The sequence below is a fragment of the Taurulus bubalis genome (assembly GCF_910589615.1).
Source record: "Taurulus bubalis genome assembly, chromosome: 7".
Classification (NCBI taxonomy): domain Eukaryota; kingdom Metazoa; phylum Chordata; class Actinopteri; order Perciformes; family Cottidae; genus Taurulus; species Taurulus bubalis.
Window position 1 is genome coordinate 19,659,890 of NC_136595.1, and position 23,970 is coordinate 19,683,859.

General features: G+C 43.2%; 1 protein-coding gene across 1 annotated transcript in view; it reads right to left on the minus strand.

Moving 5' to 3' along the window:
- Positions 1–294: 294 nt before the first annotated feature.
- Positions 295–23,970, minus strand: part of LOC306739208 (myosin IXB) — a gene marked incomplete at its 5' end in the record, with an annotated part of 34,703 nt that continues 11,027 nt past the window's right edge. Inside the window, 40 exons of the mRNA XM_079221174.1 lie at positions 295–2,620; positions 3,159–3,298; positions 3,398–3,513; positions 4,273–4,323; positions 4,507–4,630; positions 4,767–4,898; positions 5,085–5,190; positions 5,478–5,606; positions 5,705–5,897; positions 6,234–6,307; positions 6,431–6,542; positions 6,640–6,681; positions 6,777–6,947; positions 7,058–7,165; positions 7,274–7,467; positions 7,965–8,083; positions 8,897–9,015; positions 9,130–9,205; positions 9,377–10,504; positions 10,607–10,767; positions 10,870–11,019; positions 11,151–11,276; positions 11,362–11,472; positions 11,758–11,838; positions 11,949–12,071; positions 12,241–12,280; positions 13,020–13,133; positions 14,601–14,693; positions 15,105–15,180; positions 15,800–15,995; positions 16,115–16,256; positions 16,433–16,554; positions 17,010–17,144; positions 17,333–17,449; positions 18,208–18,297; positions 18,383–18,512; positions 18,957–19,057; positions 19,579–19,678; positions 21,202–21,264; positions 23,806–23,900. Coding sequence (XP_079077300.1) covers positions 2,076–2,620; positions 3,159–3,298; positions 3,398–3,513; positions 4,273–4,323; positions 4,507–4,630; positions 4,767–4,898; positions 5,085–5,190; positions 5,478–5,606; positions 5,705–5,897; positions 6,234–6,307; positions 6,431–6,542; positions 6,640–6,681; positions 6,777–6,947; positions 7,058–7,165; positions 7,274–7,467; positions 7,965–8,083; positions 8,897–9,015; positions 9,130–9,205; positions 9,377–10,504; positions 10,607–10,767; positions 10,870–11,019; positions 11,151–11,276; positions 11,362–11,472; positions 11,758–11,838; positions 11,949–12,071; positions 12,241–12,280; positions 13,020–13,133; positions 14,601–14,693; positions 15,105–15,180; positions 15,800–15,995; positions 16,115–16,256; positions 16,433–16,554; positions 17,010–17,144; positions 17,333–17,449; positions 18,208–18,297; positions 18,383–18,512; positions 18,957–19,057; positions 19,579–19,678; positions 21,202–21,264; positions 23,806–23,900 — 6,045 coding nt within the window. The 3' untranslated portion in view covers positions 295–2,075. The remainder of the gene's footprint in view (positions 2,621–3,158; positions 3,299–3,397; positions 3,514–4,272; positions 4,324–4,506; positions 4,631–4,766; positions 4,899–5,084; positions 5,191–5,477; positions 5,607–5,704; positions 5,898–6,233; positions 6,308–6,430; positions 6,543–6,639; positions 6,682–6,776; positions 6,948–7,057; positions 7,166–7,273; positions 7,468–7,964; positions 8,084–8,896; positions 9,016–9,129; positions 9,206–9,376; positions 10,505–10,606; positions 10,768–10,869; positions 11,020–11,150; positions 11,277–11,361; positions 11,473–11,757; positions 11,839–11,948; positions 12,072–12,240; positions 12,281–13,019; positions 13,134–14,600; positions 14,694–15,104; positions 15,181–15,799; positions 15,996–16,114; positions 16,257–16,432; positions 16,555–17,009; positions 17,145–17,332; positions 17,450–18,207; positions 18,298–18,382; positions 18,513–18,956; positions 19,058–19,578; positions 19,679–21,201; positions 21,265–23,805; positions 23,901–23,970) is intronic.

Sequence of the window (23,970 nt, forward strand, 5' to 3'; positions counted from 1 at the left end):
AGGATGTTCTTCCTGAGGTAGCTGAAGAAATTCAACCTGCCAAAGACAATGATGGTGTACTTCGACACTGCCATCGTTGAGTCCATCCTCTGCTCCTCCATCACCGTCTGGCATGCTGCAGCCACTGCCAAGGACAAAGGCAGGCTGCAGCACATCATTCACTCTGCCGAGAGGCTGCAATCTGCCGTCCCTCCAGGACCTGTTTGCTTCCAGGACCCTGAAGCGGGCAAGAAAGATTATAGCCGACCCCTCACACCCTGGACACAACCTGTTCGTATGCCTTTCATCTGGCAGGAGGCTGCGGTCCCTCCATACCTCACATTTAAATACACTTTCCACCATTACACTTACGTTTCACCTTAAAGTACTGTTGTCTGTTTGTCTCTGCACTTTATTTTAATTTTATAAATGAAATTGTAAATAGGCTCACATTTCTTGCACTCTATTGTTTAATGTTATGCACCATCTGCCATGACAAGTTCCTTGTATGTGCAAACCTACATGGCAATAAATGGTTCTGATTTTGAGCTTATTTCTTTTGATTCAACATAGCTGTTTAACATTTTCAATAGCACCATTTGTGTTTCTACAATCTTTAAATAATTTTCTGTTTGACAGAGCAAAGCATCCAACTCCCCCCTTCATTCAGAGATGGAGCTGTTTGAAGAAAAAACCCTGCTCTTAAGCCTAACAGATTAAAGAACATTAATTCATTTCTAATTCATTTGTGAATTGGTTACCGACTACATTCTTGTTTTTCTTCAAAATATACTAGTGTTCACAGGAAAAGTGTGCGTCTGTCGACCCTTGATGGAAGAGACTAATTCATGGAGAGTTCATTAACACACAGCAGCAGATGTAACAAGCATCACGTTCTGTATTGTCATGTTAATACTAATAATCATTACAGCTCACGTCATTCAGTCCCAACCACACACTCTCTGTTACACATAACACATCAGGACATCTTCCTCATAATCCAGACAAACTAACAAACATCATTCAACAGCAGTCAGAGAGGAACATTAGTATTAGGCTTCAAACAAAGTTGGCCAAAGTTGTGCTTCAGCATAAGCTTCTCCTTATGGGACTGTTTACTTTGAATGGCAGGTTCGATCCAGCTGAGTGAAGCCAAGTTCATTTTAGAAAAAGGGGGAAAGGTGAGTTCAAAGACTTGGAGCGTTAAAGATATTGTGGCACGGCTTGTTGCATCATGGCTGGTTTTGTGTTGTTGTGGTTTCAAAAAGAATAAAAGTGGCGTGTGCTGCTCCCATTTCCCTTTGCTATGTGAGACAATGACTTCTTATCTGGGGTTTGTTGTCCTGTAGATGGAAAGAGAATGTTGACCAACGCAACTGTTTTGAGGAGGCACCAATATAACAATCCCAATGTGCATGTTACGGTCCTTTTTCAAACATGTCTCGTGTCGGTTCAGTACAATAACCAAAAAGGAAGTCAGAAAAAGAACCCTCTCTTCGTAAAACCCTCCCCCCCGTTGTGAGCACTGTCTGTAACATGACATGAGAAAAGAGTTTCTTTGTCAACTTACTGTACAATACCAAGGCACTAGCTAACATATGTGAGCATGTTTTGCCCATTAAGAGAATGAAGAAATGAAAAGTGCGAATGGAACCTGCAATATCTCCTTGAATTAGCACAAATATGTAAAAAAAATCAACAGGAGAAAGAAAACTAAATTGCTGGTCCATCATTATGAGGCTACAGAAAACACAGCCTTTGTCCCAACTCAACAGTAACCACAATATATTAAAATGATAGAAAAGGTGCTTGGCAACATCTTGTCCAGTTATTTTTTACTATCATTGCAGACAAGACTTCAGACACATTTGCAGTTCCTTGATTAGTTCCCACTGACGACAGCAACTGGAACATCCTCGATTTTGTGTCACTCAGATCCTCTGCACGTCTCATTTCATTTCATCATGTTCCTCTACTGTGATTCTGGATTATTATCCTCTCCTGGCTCTCAACAATCCATCATTGTCATCTGTGGCTTGTTGAAGGTTGTTGCCTCCAATCCTCTTCACTTGTTTATCTTTTATGTTCTGCCCTGGTCAGATGTCATCGTCTATAAAAGGTATGTCCGGGTCAGAAAAACGTCTCTGGCCCTTCGTGGCTTGAGTGTCGGAGGGTTGGTGTTGAGGAGAGGGTTTCACCATGGAGGAGGAGGAAGTGGAGGGAGGGCAGGAGGAGAAATGCAACAACAGGTCACACTCAGGGCTGTCGATGTAGAGGGACTGGGTGCTGTCTTTACGGCGGCCTGGGTGCTCTCTTCTCCTGACCAGGTACTTTAATGCGCGATTTTCAGGAGGGGTATAATTCTGAGTTGGTTTTGAGGCAGCAGTCTGGGCGAGGACGCCGTGCGGGAGCTTAACTGTTCCTGGGATGATGGGGTTGCGGCGTTGCAGCAGATTCCTGAAGAACACTGTGGAGGAGTCAGAGGCTGAAGAAACGCAGCTGGACACAGAGGACGTGGAGCTAGCAGGGGTGAGGCTGAGCAGAGAGACGTGTCCACCGGGGACTTTAGGTCTCTGGGCTAGGTCTGGTGGTTTGGGTGGACAAACTGGCCTGTATCTCTTCAGCTGGGGGCCACCTCGTCCTGGCAAAGAGAGGGAGAGGGAGGGAGAGAGAGAGAGAGAGAGAGAGAGAGAGAGAGAGAGAGAGAGAGAGAGAGAGAGAGAGAGAGAGAGAGAAAAAGTTGAGAAAGATAAACACTTTTTCCTAATATCACACAATACTCCTGAGAGGGTGAAGAGCAATGGAAGAGCATGCAACCATGTTATCTACCAAAAATGATGTTTGGGGAGGCACAAATAAGCAAACATCTACTTGGACACGTTGTGTCGAATGTTCAATTGATTAATTTGGGTAAAGTTTGAGCATGCTTCTGTGCCACACATGCATAAGCATGCATACATGGGTGTGCAGATGTTTGCACACACAAACACACACACAAAAACACACAAACACGGTTGCTGTTCCTCCAACCTGCTTGGTTACAGAGCAGACGTCACCGCCCCATCACCATCACTGGTCCAGACCTGCGCCACAAAAAATAGGTCTGGTCTGGTCAGAAACCCACATGTGAGTGAGTGAAACAGGTAGAAGGGAGGACAGGCCAGACTGTAAATACTGACCTTCAGGTTCTGAGCCGTGAACAAAAGAGCGCTGCTGCTCGTCCAAGAGGCTCTCGGAGCTTAGCGAGGCCTCGGAGTCAAAGTTCTCCTGGTCTGAACCAGGCTGCTCCATCTCTGGCAGTCTGCAGGCCAGATCCTCTCTGCGGAGAAAGCGATGACAAGGACATCAGAGAGATGAGAGAATGGAGAAGGACACTACACCATGCTGAACAAAGAAACAACACAGAAAGAGTCCTTACTTCTCCTGTTTGATGGACTTGATGCGTTCCACCAGGTTCTTCTCAGCCTCTGTGTCCAAGTTCAAAGGCTCGTTCTCAGGGACCACGCTGAGATCAGAACTCACTTTCTCATGCACCTGCAGCACACAGAACATGACATGCTGATACTTCAACCAACTCAACATTGTCCATTATGTAATTATCATATCAATTGAATAATTCATATAATAATTACACAATACATATAAATGGCCACAAAGTACACATAACTTTTGACCCAAATCTGAAACTTTGTTAGTGAGGAAAAGAGAAGAGGGCGGATTAATCAGCATACAACTCCTGCAGCATATCTGTGAAACACAATCACTAAAAGGCTGTGATACAATAGAAGCCAGTAAACACCCTTTCAAAACAGAGACGTTTACATACAGGATGCAAACAATTTGTTTGGGCTATGCTAAAAGTTAAAGACACATCTTCACAATACAGAAACCACTCCACAACAAATATAACATGACTATCAGAATGTTATAGTCTTAAAATAAAAAATGAGAATAGCACAAAGAAAAAAATGCATTCTGCATGAACCATCAAGCTTTGCAAGTCCCAATGTTGCCAGGCAATTGTCTTCCAATAGGACAAAAAAAATATATATATATTATCGCGAAACCAACCCAGAACCATCTTGTCCTCATGAAGAGGACAAGAATAACAAACAGCAACATGCAAACTACTACCAGTTAGTAAGGAAGAATAAAAACAGAAAGAAGTTAAATAAAAACAGCCAGAGCATCACCCACATCTAACATGCCATGCACAGGTGCCTTCTACATGGCACACTACTACACACTACAACTGCTAGGTCTACTGTACTAGGAGAGCTCGATGATACATACCACCACTCCTTTGTAAGGAGCTGAGAACCTGAGAGGTAAATGCCAGTAGTGCTAAAGAGAGACAAGGAACATTGGCCATGTTACCCATGTGATGCCTTGTCATCCAGGCACGAGCCTGAGCAACAATCTAAAACTGCATGTTGTTACCATGAACATATTCATGGTGGTCAATATTGAGAAACAACGCTAAATCAAACAAAGGTGATCCAGAGCGACACAGGGTTTGTTCCTCACCGTGTTCTGTCTCTTGAGTTTGAGCTGGTTAACTGCTAGAGCCTCCGCAAACTCCAGCTGCTCGATCTCTTCCATCTTCTCATTGTAGCGTCTGATCTGCTCGTTGATGATCATCTCTATGCACCTACAGGGGGGAAGGAACGGGATTTCAGACGGCATTTGTGTGGATTTACAGCTGTTAACTTATTAACAATGCACGACAGAGCGAAGGATTAATAAAATGTGGAAAGGGGAAAAACACAGATTGTTATTTTTCTTACGTGGTGGTCTTTGCAACATCCTTCATGCTAAGCAGCGGGTCAGCACTGTCTGGGCAGCGCAGGATACATGGGGCAAAAACTATGGCCAATGAGTTCGAAGACATGCGGTTGTGAGCCTCCTCTTTACACACCCTGCAACAGAATTCATTAGGTATGAGCATTTCGTCCCGTTGCACATACATTCTGTATAATAAGTGGTAACTTAACTGAGGTAAAGTGAATATGTTTGTAATGAGTAACAACGAAAAGAAAATGTATTGAAGCCATTATGTCATGTTCACAGTTAAATACACATGACCACCATGAGAGAAATCCTACCTGACGAGGTGGAAGACGAGTCTCTCCAATGTGTTGAAGTTTGCCATAGGAAGCTCTTCCAGCCCTTTGTATACAGCATGAAGCTGCTCCTGCTTCTCTGGCAGTTCTAGAGGAAAAAACATATCATGAATCAAACCCCATAATTTACCATTAACACTCATAGCCCTCAGTATATTTTGGAAAATGCCTCAATTCAGTTTAAATCATGACCGTAAATGTTTTCCAACTTACATACTTAAATCTTAGTTTCACGTAATTATTAGCCAGTCACATTGCAACACTGTCAATAAACAACTTAAACAGTCTACAACCCAGCAGCAAATAAGAAAAACGCCCAGTACACAGTTGGTCTATTAGAAAATGCTGCCCCCTTGTGGGGAATGTCCTCCTTACCAACTGAATGCAGGAAGTCACTGTAATGAGTGAAGGTCATGAGTGGATCCGGAAGCTCCCTCAACCACTGTTTCACCAGGCCCGTCACTGTGTGGATGGGATAGTCTTCGAGGCAGACCAGATGGGGGTCTAAACACATTACCAACGTAACAACAGAAAAATCAATACAGGAGCCATGACAAATGCTTTATCAGTTAGCTATAAATGTCAAATAGAAGGAGTCTAACCAGTCTCTAATCGCTGGTGCAGCTCTTTCATGCGATTGGCAGAGCCAGACTTGCGGTAGATGCCCTCAGTGTAGAGGCCGTGCATCTCCACGTGCTCCAGCATCGTCTCCAGCACCATGGGTACGGGGTTCTTATCGCTGACCAGGTGACACACACGCACACCGAAGTGCAAACCGCCAGACTCCTCGTCACTCTGTGGATTCAGACAGACAGCAACAGACGGTAAAATGTCTACTTGTCCAGTCCACTCGCCACAATCCATCTACAACATCCACGGAAATCACACACTCTTTATTATAGTAAAGGGCACAATCACATGTTTAATTATGACCAAGAGAAAGGAAGCTGATGAGACCCTTGAAATGTTTCAGACTTTGAGAAAATATGCTTGAGCCCAGTGGAACAGAGACAATTTTAAATTAGGACAATGATAAAGTCATTGATACAAGTCCCAGCCTTACTCCCAACCCTTATATATTATAAGCACATCATTAATCCAGATCTATAATTTCTAGAAATAATGACTTACCTTTTTGACACAGAAGGTGGAGCAGTCAGTGACTATTTTGCTGAGGCATTTCTTATGACACACCATTTTACAATCTGTAAGACAAGATTCAAGAATAAATAAATAAATACACACACACACACACACACACACACACACAAACAATGCTGCAAGACTTATTCTTAATATTAAAACACAAAATAAGATTGTTAACTCACAGCTGCACATGTAGGCCTTCTCCATGCCCCAGATGTAAGAACTACACTGGTCACATGACTGCATAATGTTGACCTGATAGTTGACGAAAACATGATCCAGGGGGCTCTCCATCTAACAAGACATACAGTCACTCAATTAGAAATCATTATTGAATAAATTAAAATAGATAAAAAATTAGGTGAAATGGAACTTTTAACTGCATACTTACACTTTTATCTTTTTTCCTCCTCTTCTTCCTCGCTTTAGCAGGCTGCAAAACACACACAGAGAGCAAAATCATGAATACATTACTTTTTCACATTTGGACTAATTAGAGGGAATGATAATTAATTTTTGTGTTTTCACCTTTGCAGGCTCAGCCTCCTCTTTCTTCATCTCTCCTCTGATGAAGCCATCCAGAACCGATTGGAAGAGATTGACCACAAGCTGGACTTCTCCTTTCTGCTGGTCGCCCGCCAGGTGGATCACTTTGTTCTGGTAGCCCGTCATCAGACCTTTGTAGCCAATGATGGGTTTCTGGTAAAGTACAGGGGACAGGAGACAAAATGAGGAAGAGGGGAGGACGGTGCAGAAGAACTCTATCAGTACGTATTATGTGGGTGTTATGCGCCTGCAGACAAACTCACTGGGAGAGAATACATGGCTTTGATAGTATCTCTGAACTGCCTGGTGGCTGTGACAAAGATTTCCTCTGTGGCCGACAGTGACTTCCCCCTGGAGCGCAAATCATTCACCTACGAGGGAACACAAACAAAAAAGGGTTTTACGGATAAATAAGTAATACAAGTAGGTAATAAAATGGCCTCTTACATTAAGTGAACATCCTCTTGATTTTCACTCACCTGGTTGCCCAGAAACTCATCAAGGTGCCGCAGCTCGTTGGCGTTGGTAATTTCCCGATCCAGCGAGGCGTTCCACTGCTCAGAGACCCGTGTGGCACGACTGATCTTTATGGTGGGGTTACGGCCTAAACCTTTACCAGCACGGCCCCCTTGTGGCTGGGTAAGGGGCCGAGAGAGATGTCCAGAAGTTGGGGCTGAAAGGAAGGGATTATACTTATCATAACAATGTAATGTCTATTGCAGGGAGGCAAAGGTGAATGAATAATACGTATTCAAACTCAGCTCAAACCTCTAATGCAAAATGTAAAGTACGTACTAGTACCACGGCGGAAACTAAACCCAAAATAAAGTTATTCTGTTTGCACTGAGTGTAATCCTGCACGGGTCAGTATTATCTCAGAAAGCAAGCACAGGATAAGCTAAGGCCTGAGAAAATTAGTGATAATACACCTGCGTTTTCTTTCCATTTCTCACTCCACGAGGTGAGATGAAAGTGGGCCCAGTAGTCCAGCATTTTGTGCAGGGCGATAAAATTGCTAAATTTGGTCTCAAAACAACTCAAAATAATAGCAAAATTACTCTCCTATGTACCAGCTTTGGGAAAGTGGCACCCAAAAAAACAATGAACTTAAAAAGGAATTAGGTCCATATCCCTGCTCTAGTAAATCCTATAATTCTTTCTTTTAATTACCTTCCCCTGCTGTTGGCCTCTCATTGAGAATCTGAGCAAGTGTCAACTCTCCGTTGTCGGGAGTCTGGGCCTCCTTATGTGGACGTTTTTTCAAAATCTTGCTGAAGAAACCACCTGACCTGCGGGACACAGAAAAAGAGGAAGCTCTAAAAAAAAATATTCACAAATATTGTTCAGCAAAACTGAACTAAAGTGACTAATAGCAATAGACTGATATTCATGCGGGATAAAGGCAAGAGATTCCAGAGTATGGATTCAGAATGTCAGAACTCCCAAGTCATTCATTTCTATCAGCAGACATAAATTGTATTACTCTGTAACTGCCTAGAAGATGTCCAGTTTTTTAAATTACCATCAAAACGGAGTTACGGAGTTATCTTGAAAGAGTCTTTTTTTAAGTGCCACATGTTCACAGTCTGCTCCAGCACTGTCACCATAGCAGCAACATAAATTAAAAACAAAGCAGTCAACCCAATGCCTCCGACTGATAAAACTCTGGCTCTATGACTGAGCCGAGTGCTCATTTCTGGCAAATAAAGCCATTCAGAGTAAATTAAATTAACAGGTATTTCTGGCTTTGAATGTGCCACAACCACAGAACGAGCTGGGGATGCTTGGATTACACAAATCAGAGTTTTCCCAGGAACAATCTGACCCAAGCAGACATTGCAATAGGTTGAGATTGAACAGAGGATGATTTCCTGTTCAGCTTTCATTTTAATTTCTTTGTCTCTGCATTGAAGCACTAGAGATTCCATCTTTACTGATACTATAAACAAAGTTGCCTATTGGACACATTGTCCTATGCTTTGCACATCTCAATCACTTCCTTTTCAAAGAAACTTTAGTTTTTTTTCCACATTTAATAGCGACCCTGCTGCATCCCATTACCCGACCACTCGTGTATATGTCAGTCCAGTGCAGTTCAGTACCTGTCTGGTGTGGATGGGATGGAGGGTGCCGAGTCTTGGTGACCAGAACCATCTTGGTGTTTCCTTCTGAAGGAGCTTCCCTTTGAGCCATCGGCATGACAATCTGAGGGGGAAATCATCTGCAGAACAGAAAACTATTTACAAGTGATGAAAAGTATGCAGCATAACTGGAACGTAAATGGTCAATGATCAAAAGTTTATATTTTAATTTTTCAGGTGAACATTTCAAATACCTCTCTGGTTGAAAAAGCCCCGGCCCCTTCAAATCCTGGAGACAAACTGTCAATTGATGAGAAGGCTGCTTCACTCCTGCAGAAGAAAAATGAAATGAATATATACATTTCTGTTACAACAATTTAGATGTTCCCTCACCACATAAACATTATGCTGGAGAAGATAAACCTTCCTTTCTTTTCTTATTAAAAAAGGTATACTATCGAAAATAATATTTTGAGAATATAACCAGAACGGAAGACATACAGGGGTGGCTTTTTCTTCCTTTCCTCCCTGTGAGGTGGAGGAGGGCTGGCGTTGTCAGAGTATTCTCCATTATTACTCCTCCTCCCCTTCCACTTCTCCGGCTTCTCCTTAATGGCCCCAGTACGGCGTTGCAGGTTTGTTGCGCCGCCACCATCACCTAAACCGTTTCTGTCAGGCAAATAGTCAGTGGTGTGCAAGGGTAACGAAGTGGGACGAACGGGACCGGCAGAAGGAGGAGACGGTTTTGCCTCCTTCTTCACGACTTTGTCTTCTTTCATTTTCCAAGCCACAAAGGTGTACTGGTCCAGCTCCTTGCTGTCCGCCCGCTCTTTTAGCTTCGAGGGCTCCTGGCTTTTGCTCTTGGGTGGGGACGTTTGATCCTTGCTGCTTGCTGAGGTGGAGGAAGAGGAGGCGGCTCGCTCAGTCTCTCTCTGGTTGTGCTCCAGCCCTCTTCGTCTCCGCTGCTCTCTCTTCTCCTGGCTTCTGGATGACTGGCCCCTGCTAATAGCTGGAGCTCGTACTCTCGTTTCATTGGAAGATGCAGAGGTGTTGCTGGGAGCCTCACCTGGAAATGTGGGTGTAAGTGCGTTGAAGGTGTCCCCACCAAAGGGCAGTTTGGAATCTGACTGTTCTAAATCATCATTATCTTCTTTCTCGTCCAGTTGAGTTCCAGCCTCAGCCAGGGTACCGTTGGTCTCTGAATCCAATTCCTCATCTTCCTCATCCAGCTCTTCATCCTTGCCCTGTTCCTCCTCTGTATACGAGATTGTATTAGCCTCCCTGTTCTCCTCTCCTCTTTCCTCCTCTGCCTCCTGGCTGGGTAGGATGTCATCCAGCATCTCCTCTGTGACCAGCTCAATATCCGGATCCTCTCTTGTTTGAGGCTCACTCTTGTTCCGTTCGTCCTGTTCTTTCCTGGCGGCCTCTTCTTCCTCTGCTCTTATTCTCGCTTCCTCCTCCTTTCTCCTTGCTGCTGCTTCTTCCTCCATCCTCCTCCTTTCTTCCTCCTCTGCTCTTCTCCTTGCCTCCTCCTCTTCTTCCATCTTCCTTCTTTCCTCTTCTTCTGCCCTCTTCAGAGCTTCTTTTTCCTCCTCCTTTCTCTGTACATCCTCACGCATGGAGTGGCACCTGTAATACAGAGAACGTCAATGTGTCTACAAAAAATCTACAAAAAACACTTTTATAGCATCGCCTGTCCATCTGTGGTCCAGTGGACTTTTGAACGGGTACCTTCTGCGTGCCGAGTGTCCTCTGACAAGGGCTTGTATTTTGGTAGCGCCTTGTCTTTGGCGATGGTACTCTGATCTTTGTCTGTGCCCTCTCCACACAGACTGGATCAGAGAGGCTGCTTGTCGCCTGCGCTCCTCTTCGCAGTACCTGCGCCATGAACGCTAAGCAGGACAGAGAACAGGACAGGATCAGTGTCATTTGTCTCTCAAATATCAAAACGGGAACAACATACAAAATGAATAAACTGACAAATCTGTGTTTACCTGAATAAAGATGGCTGCTTGTCTCATGTCCATAAACTCTTTCCTTTGCAGGAGACCTCTGAACCAGCGCTGGAGGAAGATGATCTTATGCATTACATCCTTGTGGAGCGTGTCCTGCAGCTGCTGTCGCTCCAGCTCCTTTAGGAACACCTGAATAGAGAGAACAAACCAGAATGTACATGCACAGAAGGGAACAGGTGCAAACACAGACAAAACGGGGGTTTTTAAAGTGTACTGAAAGAATAAAACTCGGAAGCAATGATGAGAGTTTAGTGGTGTACCTTAGTTTTGCCTATCTGGTAGGTGGTGGGGTCCAAGCCCATCTTCTTCTCAAGCAACGCTGAGATGTCCTCTTTAGAGGCAGCTGCATTCTTTGGCAGCAAAACTCTGAACTGCTCTATGAACTCCTGCAGGGACAAGACAACAAGGATATTACAATTAAGAAATAAATAGACTTGTGGTTCAAACCCTAGAGGAGGAACTTTACTGTACCTGGAATGTGTACTTGGCTCCGTAGCCTGACCTCCTAATGCGAACCGTTTCCAGCATTCCTGTGTATCGCAGCTGCTGAACCACCAAGGCCTCGTCCAGATACATCTCCTTCTGCTCATATGCAAGGACACAATAGCTTACTATTTAGCTATCCATAATTACCAATGAAACAACAGTCATAATATCTTTTTGATTTCAGCTTAATTATTCAAAAGAGCAAAGAAGTTAATTTCACATAGGTTTATGAAATGTGATTACACTGTATTTAACAGTTAAGACTCAACATTTCCTCTTATAATGTTTTTATGCTGGAATAAAACGTCAGACCAAGGCTTTGAGCAGAATATATTAAAGCAAAAAACAAATTTCAAATGATTAACATTAACAACATCTTACCTTCTCAGCATTAGAGCGGATGCACCGAATGAAGAAAGGCTCTGCTCTGTTCAGAGTCTCCAAGAGTTTGGTCAGAGAGGTCTGAGGGAAACAAAGAAAGGGGTTTGATGAATGTTCAGGACTGCTGCTGCTGGAGGGTGCATTTGGCTTGTTTCTGTGTGCAACATGCAAACTGTTGTAGGTGATGTTACCTGGAACTGGGCACTGATGCTGGGGGGCTTCTTCTTCTTGTGCAGGTGGAGCAGGGACTTGGTGGTGCGATCATGCAGCGTCAGGCTCACAATGAACTTCAGAGACCGAGAATCCAGCAAACTCTGCATAGCATGAATACAATACATTGATTAACTACTTAAACTCAATCAATATAAATCTAATGCAACGATGGTTAAAACTGCTAAAATCACATTAATCAACGTTAACAGAATAGTCTCCTCATCCGCCCCTAAAATTGGAGTCTTCAGTCATTACAATACTCAGGTTTACCTTGGGGATGACCTGCCTCTGTTTGGTGTTCTTGTTTTTTCTGTGAAAAAGGGAGAAAGAAGATGCAGAGTGATTTGAAGGGACTGGAGCGTTTAAGGCGTGATGATGGAACAAGTAGTATGTGTGTGAAGCTAGAATGTGTGAAGCCGGGTTAGTACGGAAGGCTGACGTCTTCATGCGCAGTCAGTGATGACATCCAGGGTTGCACCTGGAAGATGGGATGGATGATGGGTTGAATGAGTGAGAGGGTGAGGGTGAGAGAGAGGAAGAGGAGGGAGTTTGCTGCAGGAGATGGGATGTAACACCAAACAATCAGCTCAGCAGAGGCTCAACATACACAGACAGACATGCTCTCTTGCTATCATCATCACATAAAAAGGGCCTGAAACTCATGTTCAGGTTAAGACTGCAGAACTTTCTGTAAATTCGAACATGCCGCTCGGACATACTTTCACAAGACGCTCCATTAGACCTCACATGCCAGCACAGTCTTCTGATGATGCTCATGCAGAAATTAACGAAGGTATTCAAGGCATTTCAGCTTCAGCCTTCATGAAAATTAGATGGTGTCTCCGAAAAGAGCTAATAATGTCTACTGATGAAGGAGGAGTGTGTGTGATGTTTGTATTAGATTAGATCACGAAACGTTAATGATCCATTGGGAAAAGTGGCTATAAATGTGACGGCTATAACACTTTAATAAGAGCATGTTCTGCCTGAGCCAAATAGACTGGATTGATCTGGAGAAGAGCCGACGCCAGGTCTGTCTGCAGACTCACTGGAGGACGTGTCGAGGGAAGCGGAGGCGACCCCAGGACTGCAGCAGCTTGCGAGGGTCCTCGCCATCCAACGGCAATTTCTTAATGGAGCTGATGATCTCTGCATGCATGTCTCTGATCACACCACACACACATACGCCCAGTGTAGAGAGGGAATGATAGAGGGAGTACGGGGAGCAGGACAAGGGAGGGGGAAAATATTGGGAAAACCGACAAGAGGAGGAAGGAAAGGAAAAAAACATAAAGTGGGGCATGACAGAACACCACTTTTAGGACACCGTAGACAAAAAACACATTGCCGCAGTTACCAAAGACAAGAGCACACACTGACTGCAGCACAGCCGGTGGTCTGATATCAAGAGGAACGTCATGCTCTGCTCATCCATGACAAATAACCCACAACATGTATTCTCTCACTGTTCATGATTATGTACATGGAAACCACAAGACACTCGAGACCATCCAACCATGCTGCCATATCCCTTTTAAGAACAGAAACAAGACACAATGAGAGTGAGATTGGGGCACGTAGGGGTTGTATTCACACCCTATCCCTGCCACTGTGGTGGTTAACATGCAGAGCTGAGCTGTGATTTGGTATGGTTGGCCGTTTGTTTCCATGCTGGGGTTGTTACTGGCTGTGTGACTGTAAGTTGTTACTGGTGAGACTGTTTGCATCATTGGTCCTTTGGTTGAGGCTGGTGTTACACTGGACACTGGGTCTGGTGAGGTTAATATGGAATCTGTTCTGTGTCCCAGGGCTCAGTCATGCAATACTTGGCTATACTTACCATGAATACAGAGGTCAGGCAGTGAAGGAATGGGCAACATATACAGCAAATGAGTCACAATGAATTTGACCTCCTACACCTCCGTATTTGCAGATCTGGTAGAGGCTGGATGATTTAATAAAAAGGTAGCAATATGCTTGAGAGGTTCAACTCATTCTACTCTGGTAGTATTTTTAGATCTAAAAGCAGGAGTTATAGGGTCACGATTCAGAGGCCCAGACGATCCATTGTTTGGTTCCATTTTGAGAAAGCTCCCCTAAATATTTTAGTCTATTAGACTTGGCCTCTGCATGTGTGTGAATGCTTGTGTGCTTCCTAAGCTCCACAGCCGATGCAAGTAATCCGGGTGGCTAATCAGAGTGGGCCAGTACAAAGACCTTCCTATGCTCTATAGCAAGAATAATAAACGTGAGGAAGGAGCGAGATTATCACAGCTACAGTAAATTATGGGGATTTCAGTGAGGGATGATACAGAATGCAAGGTAAAGGGCAACTTTCCTGTACTATTGTGTTGTATCAGTGTACTGACTTTCATCCTCTGCTTTTGTACTTAGCAAAGGACACATCACAACATTTCACAAGCTGGACAATTTGTGATAAAAACATATTTCATACATTGGTTTAGATTCAATTCTATTAAGTAGCTAAAAACAATTCTGACATTTTTTCAGATGGGAGCAAACTCTGAAAATGGAGCCAACTGGTATATATTACCCAAAACAAAAACACATTTCCTTCCTGCATGGCCTCATTTCTTCATTCCCTTTTCCTGTCCACCAAATGCACTTACTTCTTACTCTCATAGCTAGCAAAGATGTCTTCAAAGGCCTCTAGAGGGCGCTCCTCTGAGTGATCAAAGTAGAAATCGAGCATAGAAGCTCGTCTGTGGAGGGGAGAGGAGAGAACCGCACACAGTGGGGTCACCAAAAGGTGGAGAGGATATGGGTGACTGAGCTGAGGTGAAGGAGGATTCATCTGTCAGGGTGATGTTAAAAAAGACCGTTCCAGAAACTGAACTGAGTTTAAGTGTCTGACATTGTCCTTCCTCATCTCACCCAGTACCCTGAAATAAATGTGGAGGTCGCCAGTTCACCAACCATTTGAATCATTTCCTTCACCTTCAACAAGGAGCATCAAACAGGAAATATGTTGCTGTGTAGTTTACAAGTCCACACGTACTAAAGCAGACAGATTCCTCCGTAGGAAACAGACCTGACAGTTGGAAAACCAGCCCAAACCCAACAAACACCAGACAGGTTTACCAGCTCTATATTCGTTTATGTACATTACTTACTTGTACATTCTGTCTATCGGAGCATTGGATCGCTGAAGCTCTCCTAAAGGAGTTCTGGAGATTGGACGGACAACACCTAAAAACAAAACACAATTTATATGGATTTATTAACAAGTTTAACAATGTATTCATCAAGGATTTCAAATAAAGTTATACATTTTTTGTTGTTTTGGTTTTTGTACAAAAAACAAAAGAACAAAAACTGTATTAACCTTATTTATTCTTGCTAATCCAGATAAAAAGGCTCCTACGTCAATGGGCTACGCCTGAGGACACCAAAAATAGTCTGGAGGCTTGAGAATTACACAGCAAGTATCAAAATCTCCAAAAGCCTCACATTTCTCCATTTCCCTCTATGTGCTGACCTGAGAGGCTAATTACAGAGCAGAGAAACTGCATTACTCAGAAGTTGTGGTACTAGCGGCCTTGTGTTGCACCAGTGGAGAGAAGGCAGCTTGTGTCTGAAACATTTGTAAATGTACTATCAACCTATAAAGAAGCCACTGTACTTTTGTGTTCCCTAAATATTAGTCTTTGTTTTAGCATAACAAGCAGACCTTCTGCTATTACAATAACCTTGGTTTATTTGGTGGAGGTCTGCGATCTCTGAGTGCCCTTCTAGCTTTCAACTACAAACAAAGTAGAAAGAATTATTCCCCCCAGGAAGGCCTGAAACTATCACACCAATAATGTACCGGAGGTTTTGGCGGCCCAGGATCGGCCAGCTTCATTAAAAGCAGCAATGCCTCTGATGGTGGCGCGGAGGATGCCCCATCGAAACATGGCCACTGGGTCCATGCCGATGAGTTGCCGCACATAGGCGCGGTCACTACTCCGTAGCAAAGCCACAATGTCTGGACGCATGTGGTCTGTGTTCTTCTCCCGGAAATCCTGGTGAGGTCAAAACAAGAACATCAAAAAAACGGCACCAAACAAATAGTCTTGGTCACATTTAAGTGTAGCTCGCTATAATTTAAACCCTTTTGCGTGCCTTAAATCGTCCTCCTTACCTTGATTTGATATTTAACTTTCCCAGCAAAGTGCCGAATGACAAAAGCAGGCTCCATGACCGGTGTGGAGACAAAGTAATTGTTCCCCTGGTGTTGTTGCTTGAATTTGGCTAATAATGTCTCATCTGTGGCATGAGGAAAGCTGGAGCACAGGCACAGTGAGAAGAAAAGGGGAATGAAGATTAATAGAAATAGGTGAGGAAAATAAATGGGACAAATAAATATATACAGCCTCAACTGAATTAAACCAAAGTTCATTCCTAAACTCAGACGTGAGACATGATTGAAATGGTGTGACTCGTCTGTTGATGTTCTTACTTGCTCTCCTCATCCAGCAGGTAAAGCAGGCCGGTGGGCTTCTTGCTTATGAGATGGATACAGCCCACATTGTCTGTGTAGTCGATGTTGTGCCAGGTAATTCCCTCTGCCTGGTACTCTTCCTGGTTGAGGAAGAACAGAACATTCTGGTGAATAATCTCATCGATGAAAGTCTCTTTAGGAAGTTTCACAATTTCACTATTAATCTTCTGCCCTGAATCATTTAAACTTTTCAACTCAAACATCCAGAATAAATGTAATTCTTATATGTGTAGGCTAAATATGCAGCAGTATACTGTCTTCCAAATCAACTTTAGCTAAATAACTAAATATTTTGACAATAAATTAAACTTTGTATTCTCGTTGCTCTGAAGGATAAGATAAACTAGGATGAACTAACATCTAACCTTTTCTCCCTTCAGAGAGAAAATGTTTGGATGACTCACCATGGAAGTAGTCATTATTATAAACACAGAGCAGGGAAGAGAATCGTAAGTTTGAAATCGGCTGATGGTGTGTTGTTAGGTGCGTCATGTAGAAAGATTTGAGGGGAGACAAATGAAATTCGACCACTCACCTGCTCAAGGTTGAAGATGTGATGGTTGAAATAATACTGCAGCTGCTCGTTTGCATAGTTGATACAGAACTGCTCAAAGCTGTTGGTCTCAAAGTCCTCAAAACCAAAAATGTCCAGGACACCGATGGACAAACACTGGAAAAGAGGACCAACCGGACACCAGTGAGGAGAAGGAAGGGGAATGCATACCAATGGCAAGCAAACCAAATACAACAATATTTATAGCAATTAATAATGTAGAGCATCTGTTGCATCAAAATGAAGGTATGTAAGCAGAGGAAATCCTTTGTTTGTGTGCGGTTGTGTGTGTGTTCATGTCTTACTGGGACAGATTCCTCCATATCTTTCTTGTTAAGCAGGGCGTGATTGATGCGAAGGACGATCCAGTCAAACAAGGCGCTGTACAGAGATTTAGCCATGGAGTCTCTGGCTGTGATAGCCTGGTGGGAGAAATAGGGGATAGTGAGTATTCTGACAAAAACTTCAATAAACCTAAAAGAACAGCTGCAAAGGCGCCATTTCATCAGTGGTGGTAGAAGTACTGAGATATTTTGAAGTGAAAGTAGCAATACCACAGTGGAGAAATAATCTGTCAAAAGTCTTGCATTCTAAAATTGTATTCAAGTAAAGGTACAAAAGTATTAGCATCAAAATATACTTAAAGTACCAAAAGTAAAAGTATTATTGGACAATATTAGTGATGCATTGCATGTCTATCACTGCATGTCTATCACTTGATGAAACTGAATTGAGTTACTTCATATACTGTCTGGTAGCTTGTGAATATCCCCTAGGAAAATCTTAATTTATATTTCCTACATTTCCTCTGAGATGTAGTGGAAGTACAAGTCTGAAGCAGCAGTAAATAGAAATACGCAGATTAAGTACAAGTACCCCAACTTTGTACCATAGTACTTGAGCGAATGTACTTAGTTACTCCCACCACTGCATTTCATAGTGTGCTTTGAAAAACAGAATATATTACAACAGAAGTCTGACGGAGGTCTTTGTAAATGAGGGCTTAATCAGAAAAGAAAGCAGAGAAAGGGAGAACATTTTAGCACTGACAGGAAGAAGAGATCTACGGTTTGTGTGGTATCAATAAGGAAAGAGACACACAAGGCCACCAATTAGTGTACGGCTGGACACTATTATAGTGATAGCAGGTTGCAGAGATGTCTTTATGGCCGGTACCTACCTCAGAGTGGCTGTAGGGGAGGATCAGCTTGTCGTTGACTGTCACCGTTTTCCTCTTTGTGAGCGCCTCAACCAGCAGCTCCTCTTTAACCTGAGAGGGAACCCATGCAGGTTAATGCCGACAGTCACAGGCAACTGAAGAATGGAGTCCCAAAGAAAAAAAACGCATATATTACCTTCAGCAGGTCAGACAGCGTAGCCAGGACCTCTGGTGGTCCCACATCCAACCCCTCGTCTCGGCCTGTCGACATCCTCCTGTAGGTCACGTTGCCCAGATACAAGATGGCCGAAAGCACCGAAAAGATCCTGCAGCAAAAAGCACCAGTGACAATTTAGTCTTATGACAAATGCAGGAACAGTGCTTCACATGCTGTTCTTTAGTCTAATCATCTATTCATGTTCAATCACTAGTAAACTGAATAGAAGCATTGTATGGGGCTGCATCAGCACACTGTTGTAATAAAACGGCTGCATTAGCCAATTTGATGCAACTATTATTGTGCTGTTGGATCTCTAAAGTCTAAACAGTCTCTTTGTCACGTTACAATCTCTAAAGTCTAAACAGTCTCTTTGTCACGTTACCAAAAATATTAATTACAACAGACGGTCAGACCAAAAAAAACTCTGTTTTCAGGACTTGGTGGAAAAACGCTTCAGGGTGGATTTTCAACACAATCTGTTCAACATGTCTGGAAGAACATCGTGTCTCTTTCCTGCACGACACATAACATATGAACGTGATTCACTTACTGTTTCTTGGTGGCAGGAAGGAAGCCGACCATCTCCATTGCCTGCTGCAGCCTTTCGAAGTCATGTCGCAGGTCTTCCTCATCTTCTATCTTAAAGTTTTGCTACAAGAGAAGACGTACAGTTAGCGGGGTGTATAGAGATGAGCACACAGAATCAGAACCATTTATTGCCATGTATGTTTTCACACACAAGGAATTTGTCTTGGCGGGAGGTGCATAACATGTAACAATAAACATTTAACAACAGCAAGAGCAAGCAAGAGCACAGCATGAAGACAGGTGAAGAAAAGGAGAAGGTTAAGGAGTAAAAACGGGTGTGAGAACAAAGACTCCTTCATTAAGATGCAGTGCACATTTGCACAGTAAGCTGGAAGTGTATACAGCAGCTTATTCAGAAGCTTGACAGTCTCCATGAATACAGTTTCAGCTCCAAGTGAATTACAGTGTTTCCTTCAAGGTCAAATCACCCACAACAACAGGTCATAGAACCCAATCCCAATGTTATTTACAAAGACATGTAATGACAGCCAATGGAGTGTTACAGTGAATGACATTATTTGGTGTTTATATTGAATGTAAAGACAATGCACTGGATGTAATGGGACAGGGGAGCAGTACTGTACCTGCTTGAGGTACAAGTAGTCTTCAGGCGCCAGCAGCTTGAACTCCTTCCTCTCCTCCTCTGAAGCTCCCAACAACAGGTAGTAAAACACGTGGTAGTTCCTGTAAAAACAACACAAATCTTCCTTGAAGCCTGTACTACACACAAACTGTAAGTTATTACTACAATGAAACATTATTTAAACTGCTCTTCAAAAAGGATAAATTAATGATTATATACATCCATCATTTATTTGTTGTATTACCTAGTGAGAAGTTATCAGTGGATATGCACTTTATTATGGGCACAAATAAGGGGGTGATTAACCAAGAGTGAACACATTGTAAAAAGCTAATCGAAAGAGGACAATATCTGGAATGATATCAGTTTTCCACTCATGCTATCAGTGGGCAGGTTGGTGGACAGGACACAACGCTTTGTTGTAAGAGCACACATTTAGTAATGAGTTTCCACACGTATCACTAAGAAACAATTACATTATACAGCGGAGTTGCTACCTGACTAGACAGGCAAGGTGCACTGTCAACAGCAACTGTCGGCTCGGTGATTAACGGTATGCCGTGGGGCTACGGTTACGGCGGCTGGCTTGTCAAGGTAAGGGGACTACATTTTCCAAAACTAGCTGTACCGGCAACGTTAATGTGTAACACGTTTACTGACAACAGCTACAGTAAATGTTTATGCACAAGCCATCAACTGCTGAAGCTGAGCTGCTCTCTAATAGGTTATGGTTTTAAAGACTAACCCCAACGAGTGCTTGTCTGTCTCTGTATGAATCTAAAAAAAGACATGATAAAACATGACTTGTGTAGTGAGAAATAGGCCTTCCTGTGTCAATAACAGTTGAATCAATACCACACCGTGATTAAAGCGTTGCTGTATCTACAGTCAATATGGAAATAGTCTTCTTAAAGTCAAGCTTTTCATTGGTTTTATTGATGTAACAGTTTAACTAGTGTTGATCAAAAATCCGTTAAGTTTCTTCTTTTGACTCATTCATCAGTAATACAAATTACTTCAAAGCAAAGGACAGTAGAGGATTTGCTCACTCCTCTCACACTCTTGACTGTTCCTCAATGACCAAAGCCCAAATATGTGTTTGCATATTACTTACACAAGTAGCAACAGGCATGTGGTCTAGTCGCTAGTGAATGTCACAGTGAGTAACAAAGGCTGGTCTTTGAAGAAAGACTGAGCAACGAGTGAGTGAGGAGAGGAAGGTGATTTTTTTTTTTTCCTTCTCATGTTCATATCTCTGTATGGCACAGCTAATCTTAACTCACACAACCAGAACTCACAGAAGGTCACATCATCAAAATATATCAATATGATTAATCATTGCTACAAAGTGTCAACAAGTGGGTAACATTATTAAGTTCACTATGGACACACAGCTAAGGCAAGTACATTACCAGGAACTTAGGTAGCCACTATCACGGTTTAGAATATCCGAGTGCATGTATGTGGGTGTGTAAGTGTATAGGCAGATGGACATCCAAAGTAAAAGACTGGAGCCTTCAGCTGAACTTCATATCCAACCATCTGAGGCTCCCCATGTTTGTACAGAGGGCCCCATGAAGGTCAGTTGGGGTGAAGGGTCGAGACCCCTCCTGTCCCTCCTCACCTCTCGTTATTCTCTCTGGAGACCAGACGAGACTTCTCCAGGAGATACTTCTCCACCACCGCCCTGCAAGACAGAGAGGATGAGAGGGAGGGGGGAGGAGAAGAGGACAAGAAAAAAGGGGAAGAAGAAAAACAATGAGGATGAATCACTTAACACCAAAGGTCACTCAGCTCTGTCCGTGTGTGTGTGTGTGTGTGTGTGTGTGTGTGTGTGTGTGTGTGTGTGTGTGTGTGTGTGTGTGTGTGTGTGTAGGTCATATGTGAAAGTGGGCTGATAATAAAAAATGAGGGGAGGAGCAGTAAGGGAAGTGAGGACAGATGGTCGGAACAATCAAAGAGTGAACAAAGCATTCAGATACGGTCAGGCAGATTGTAGCACATCACACAGCTACACACACAGACAGCTTTGGCATTAATTCATTTTATTGTACACTATATAGATGGATATGGAGACTGAAAGGCTACTGCGGGGGTAGAGGTATGCTTTCAGAGTCACGAGATATGCACTAAAAGCAGCGGTATTTACGCACCGCATCAGGCCAAGGCCATAAAGTTGTCTAAATCAGATTTTATAAGCAACAGTTGTTTTTTTCTAAAGCCAGGCAAAAACAACAGCGCCGCCAGTCCTCATGGCACACTAAGAATAGAGCTGTGTTGTGAGAAACAGTTGTGTCCATCTGCTAAAACTGCAGCCACAACTATAGAAAGCTCAACCGAGACTAGCTTCATAGATCTACTCCACATATCTGCTAGCTTGACTTCTGTTTTTCCTCAGAATATTCTAAACGGCAACTTCTATGCAAAAAAAAAAAAAAAAATGTTGCTGCGTGATTTGTTGTAGGTGTCATGGTCATGGCCACACGGGCAAACACTATTTGACCTTAACCTACGATGGGAAAATATGATTTTTTACCACCGCAAGTGCAAGATGTATATATGTAAAGAAGCATCAAATGATCTCAACATCTATGAATATATAAAAGAAGTACGGGGCATGTGGGCGTGTGAGCTTCTGAGAAACTGAAGCAGAAGTACTCCAAAACTAGGCATCCGAACTGCTTGGAAATGTGTCCTGTATTTCAAATGTTTCTGTACACGTGGAGGTAATTTGATTCAGTGAACCCGTTCCTCAACCTCAACCCATTCCAGGATACTGTCCAGAAAGTGGAGCCGTTGTACTCGTTGGCTCTCATATCAACATTATGACGTATGCCTGTTACAGTATGTTTGCAAACCAATTTTCAGGGGGTTCTGAACATTAAGGGCTACAGCAGTAGACAATATGTGAATGTGAGAGCTCCCTAAAACAAGGAGCTGACCAAAATACTGAGTATACAGTATATTGGTCAGCATACACCAAAGAGTAGGAGCAGTCTCACATTAAACATTAAAATACATACAGTATATATATATTCATGCTCAGACATCTTTCACTGACACACCGCCTTCCTTTTCTTTTCATTGTTCTGCTCCATCTCGCTGAGAGATTAGCCGGTTAGAGACCCCCAAGGACTCAGAGAGCGACAGACAGACACAGAGAGACAGACAGACACAGAGAGACAGACAGACAGAGAGACAGAGAGAGAGAGAGACAGAGAGAGAGACAGAGAGAGACAGAGAGAGAGAGAGAGACAGAGAGAGAGAGAATAAAAACATCCCGTCTGTCAGTCGGTCGCTCCACTCAGAAAGCAGAGTGTAGCAGAACAGCAGCCTTCTCTTTGTTAATCTCCTCTATTGACTGTCTGAATGGCTGCCACTGGAGATGGAGAGATAGACAGGCAGCCTTTGTTAGGACTAAAGAGCGGCGCTGCGATGTTGCTCCAATACCTTACTGGTGTGAAGCAAAAGGCTACGCCAGCACGTACGGTCATAGTAGACTATGGAAGGTGTTTTAGGTCGACTACATTCATAGTTTTCAGCATTTCCTTGTCAAAGAGGGTTCACTTTGTCTCAAAGAAAAGCACCGGCCAGCTAAAATCAACTCTACTGATTGGATTACAGACCTTTCTGAGGGTAAGCAATTCAATAGAGCATGATGAGACCTGGTGCCATTAGGGGATAATCAGGTTGGGGATGCCCACGCCACAGGCATTCACATGTTTCAAATCAAATCCTATTTCTATTATATAACGCTTGCATACACCCCAGTGTTAGAAATCATATCCCGTTAGCCTTTAGTCAGACTATTGTACCGAATAAACAAATGTACACGACATGCTGTCTTTTTGTTTTAAGTATTACTGTTAATGTATTGTGCAGCTGTTCCCTTCTCTTGATGAGGAAATGAGGAAGTGACACAGCTGACTAGACTTTGATACAGCTCCTGAACAGAGTCTGACTGCTGAGAAAAAGGAAGAACATGCTGGTGGTTGAAAGTGTCAGCGCACACGCACACACACGAAAAAAGAGCGAAGAGGAAGACATCAGCCTATAGAGAGGTAGAAGACCCTAATGCGCAACAGGAAGAGGATACAGAACACATGGTTTGCATGCCCCTGTATGGTGTTGTACTGCAGATTAAGGTAACATGTCTGAGGCCTTGTTGAGAGTGTTTGGTCGCAAAAGAAACACACGCACAAAAATACATGCACACGCTGGTACTCACCCTCTGACTACCCCACTCTCCAGGTAATTCACCTGGATGAATTTACCAAAGCGACTGGAGTTGTTGTTGTGGGCTGTCTTGGCGTTTCCAAAGGCCTGACAGAGACAACAGAAGAAGACAGAAACACAGGGTAAGTTTCAAGGTATGAAGTCTAAAAACAAAAAA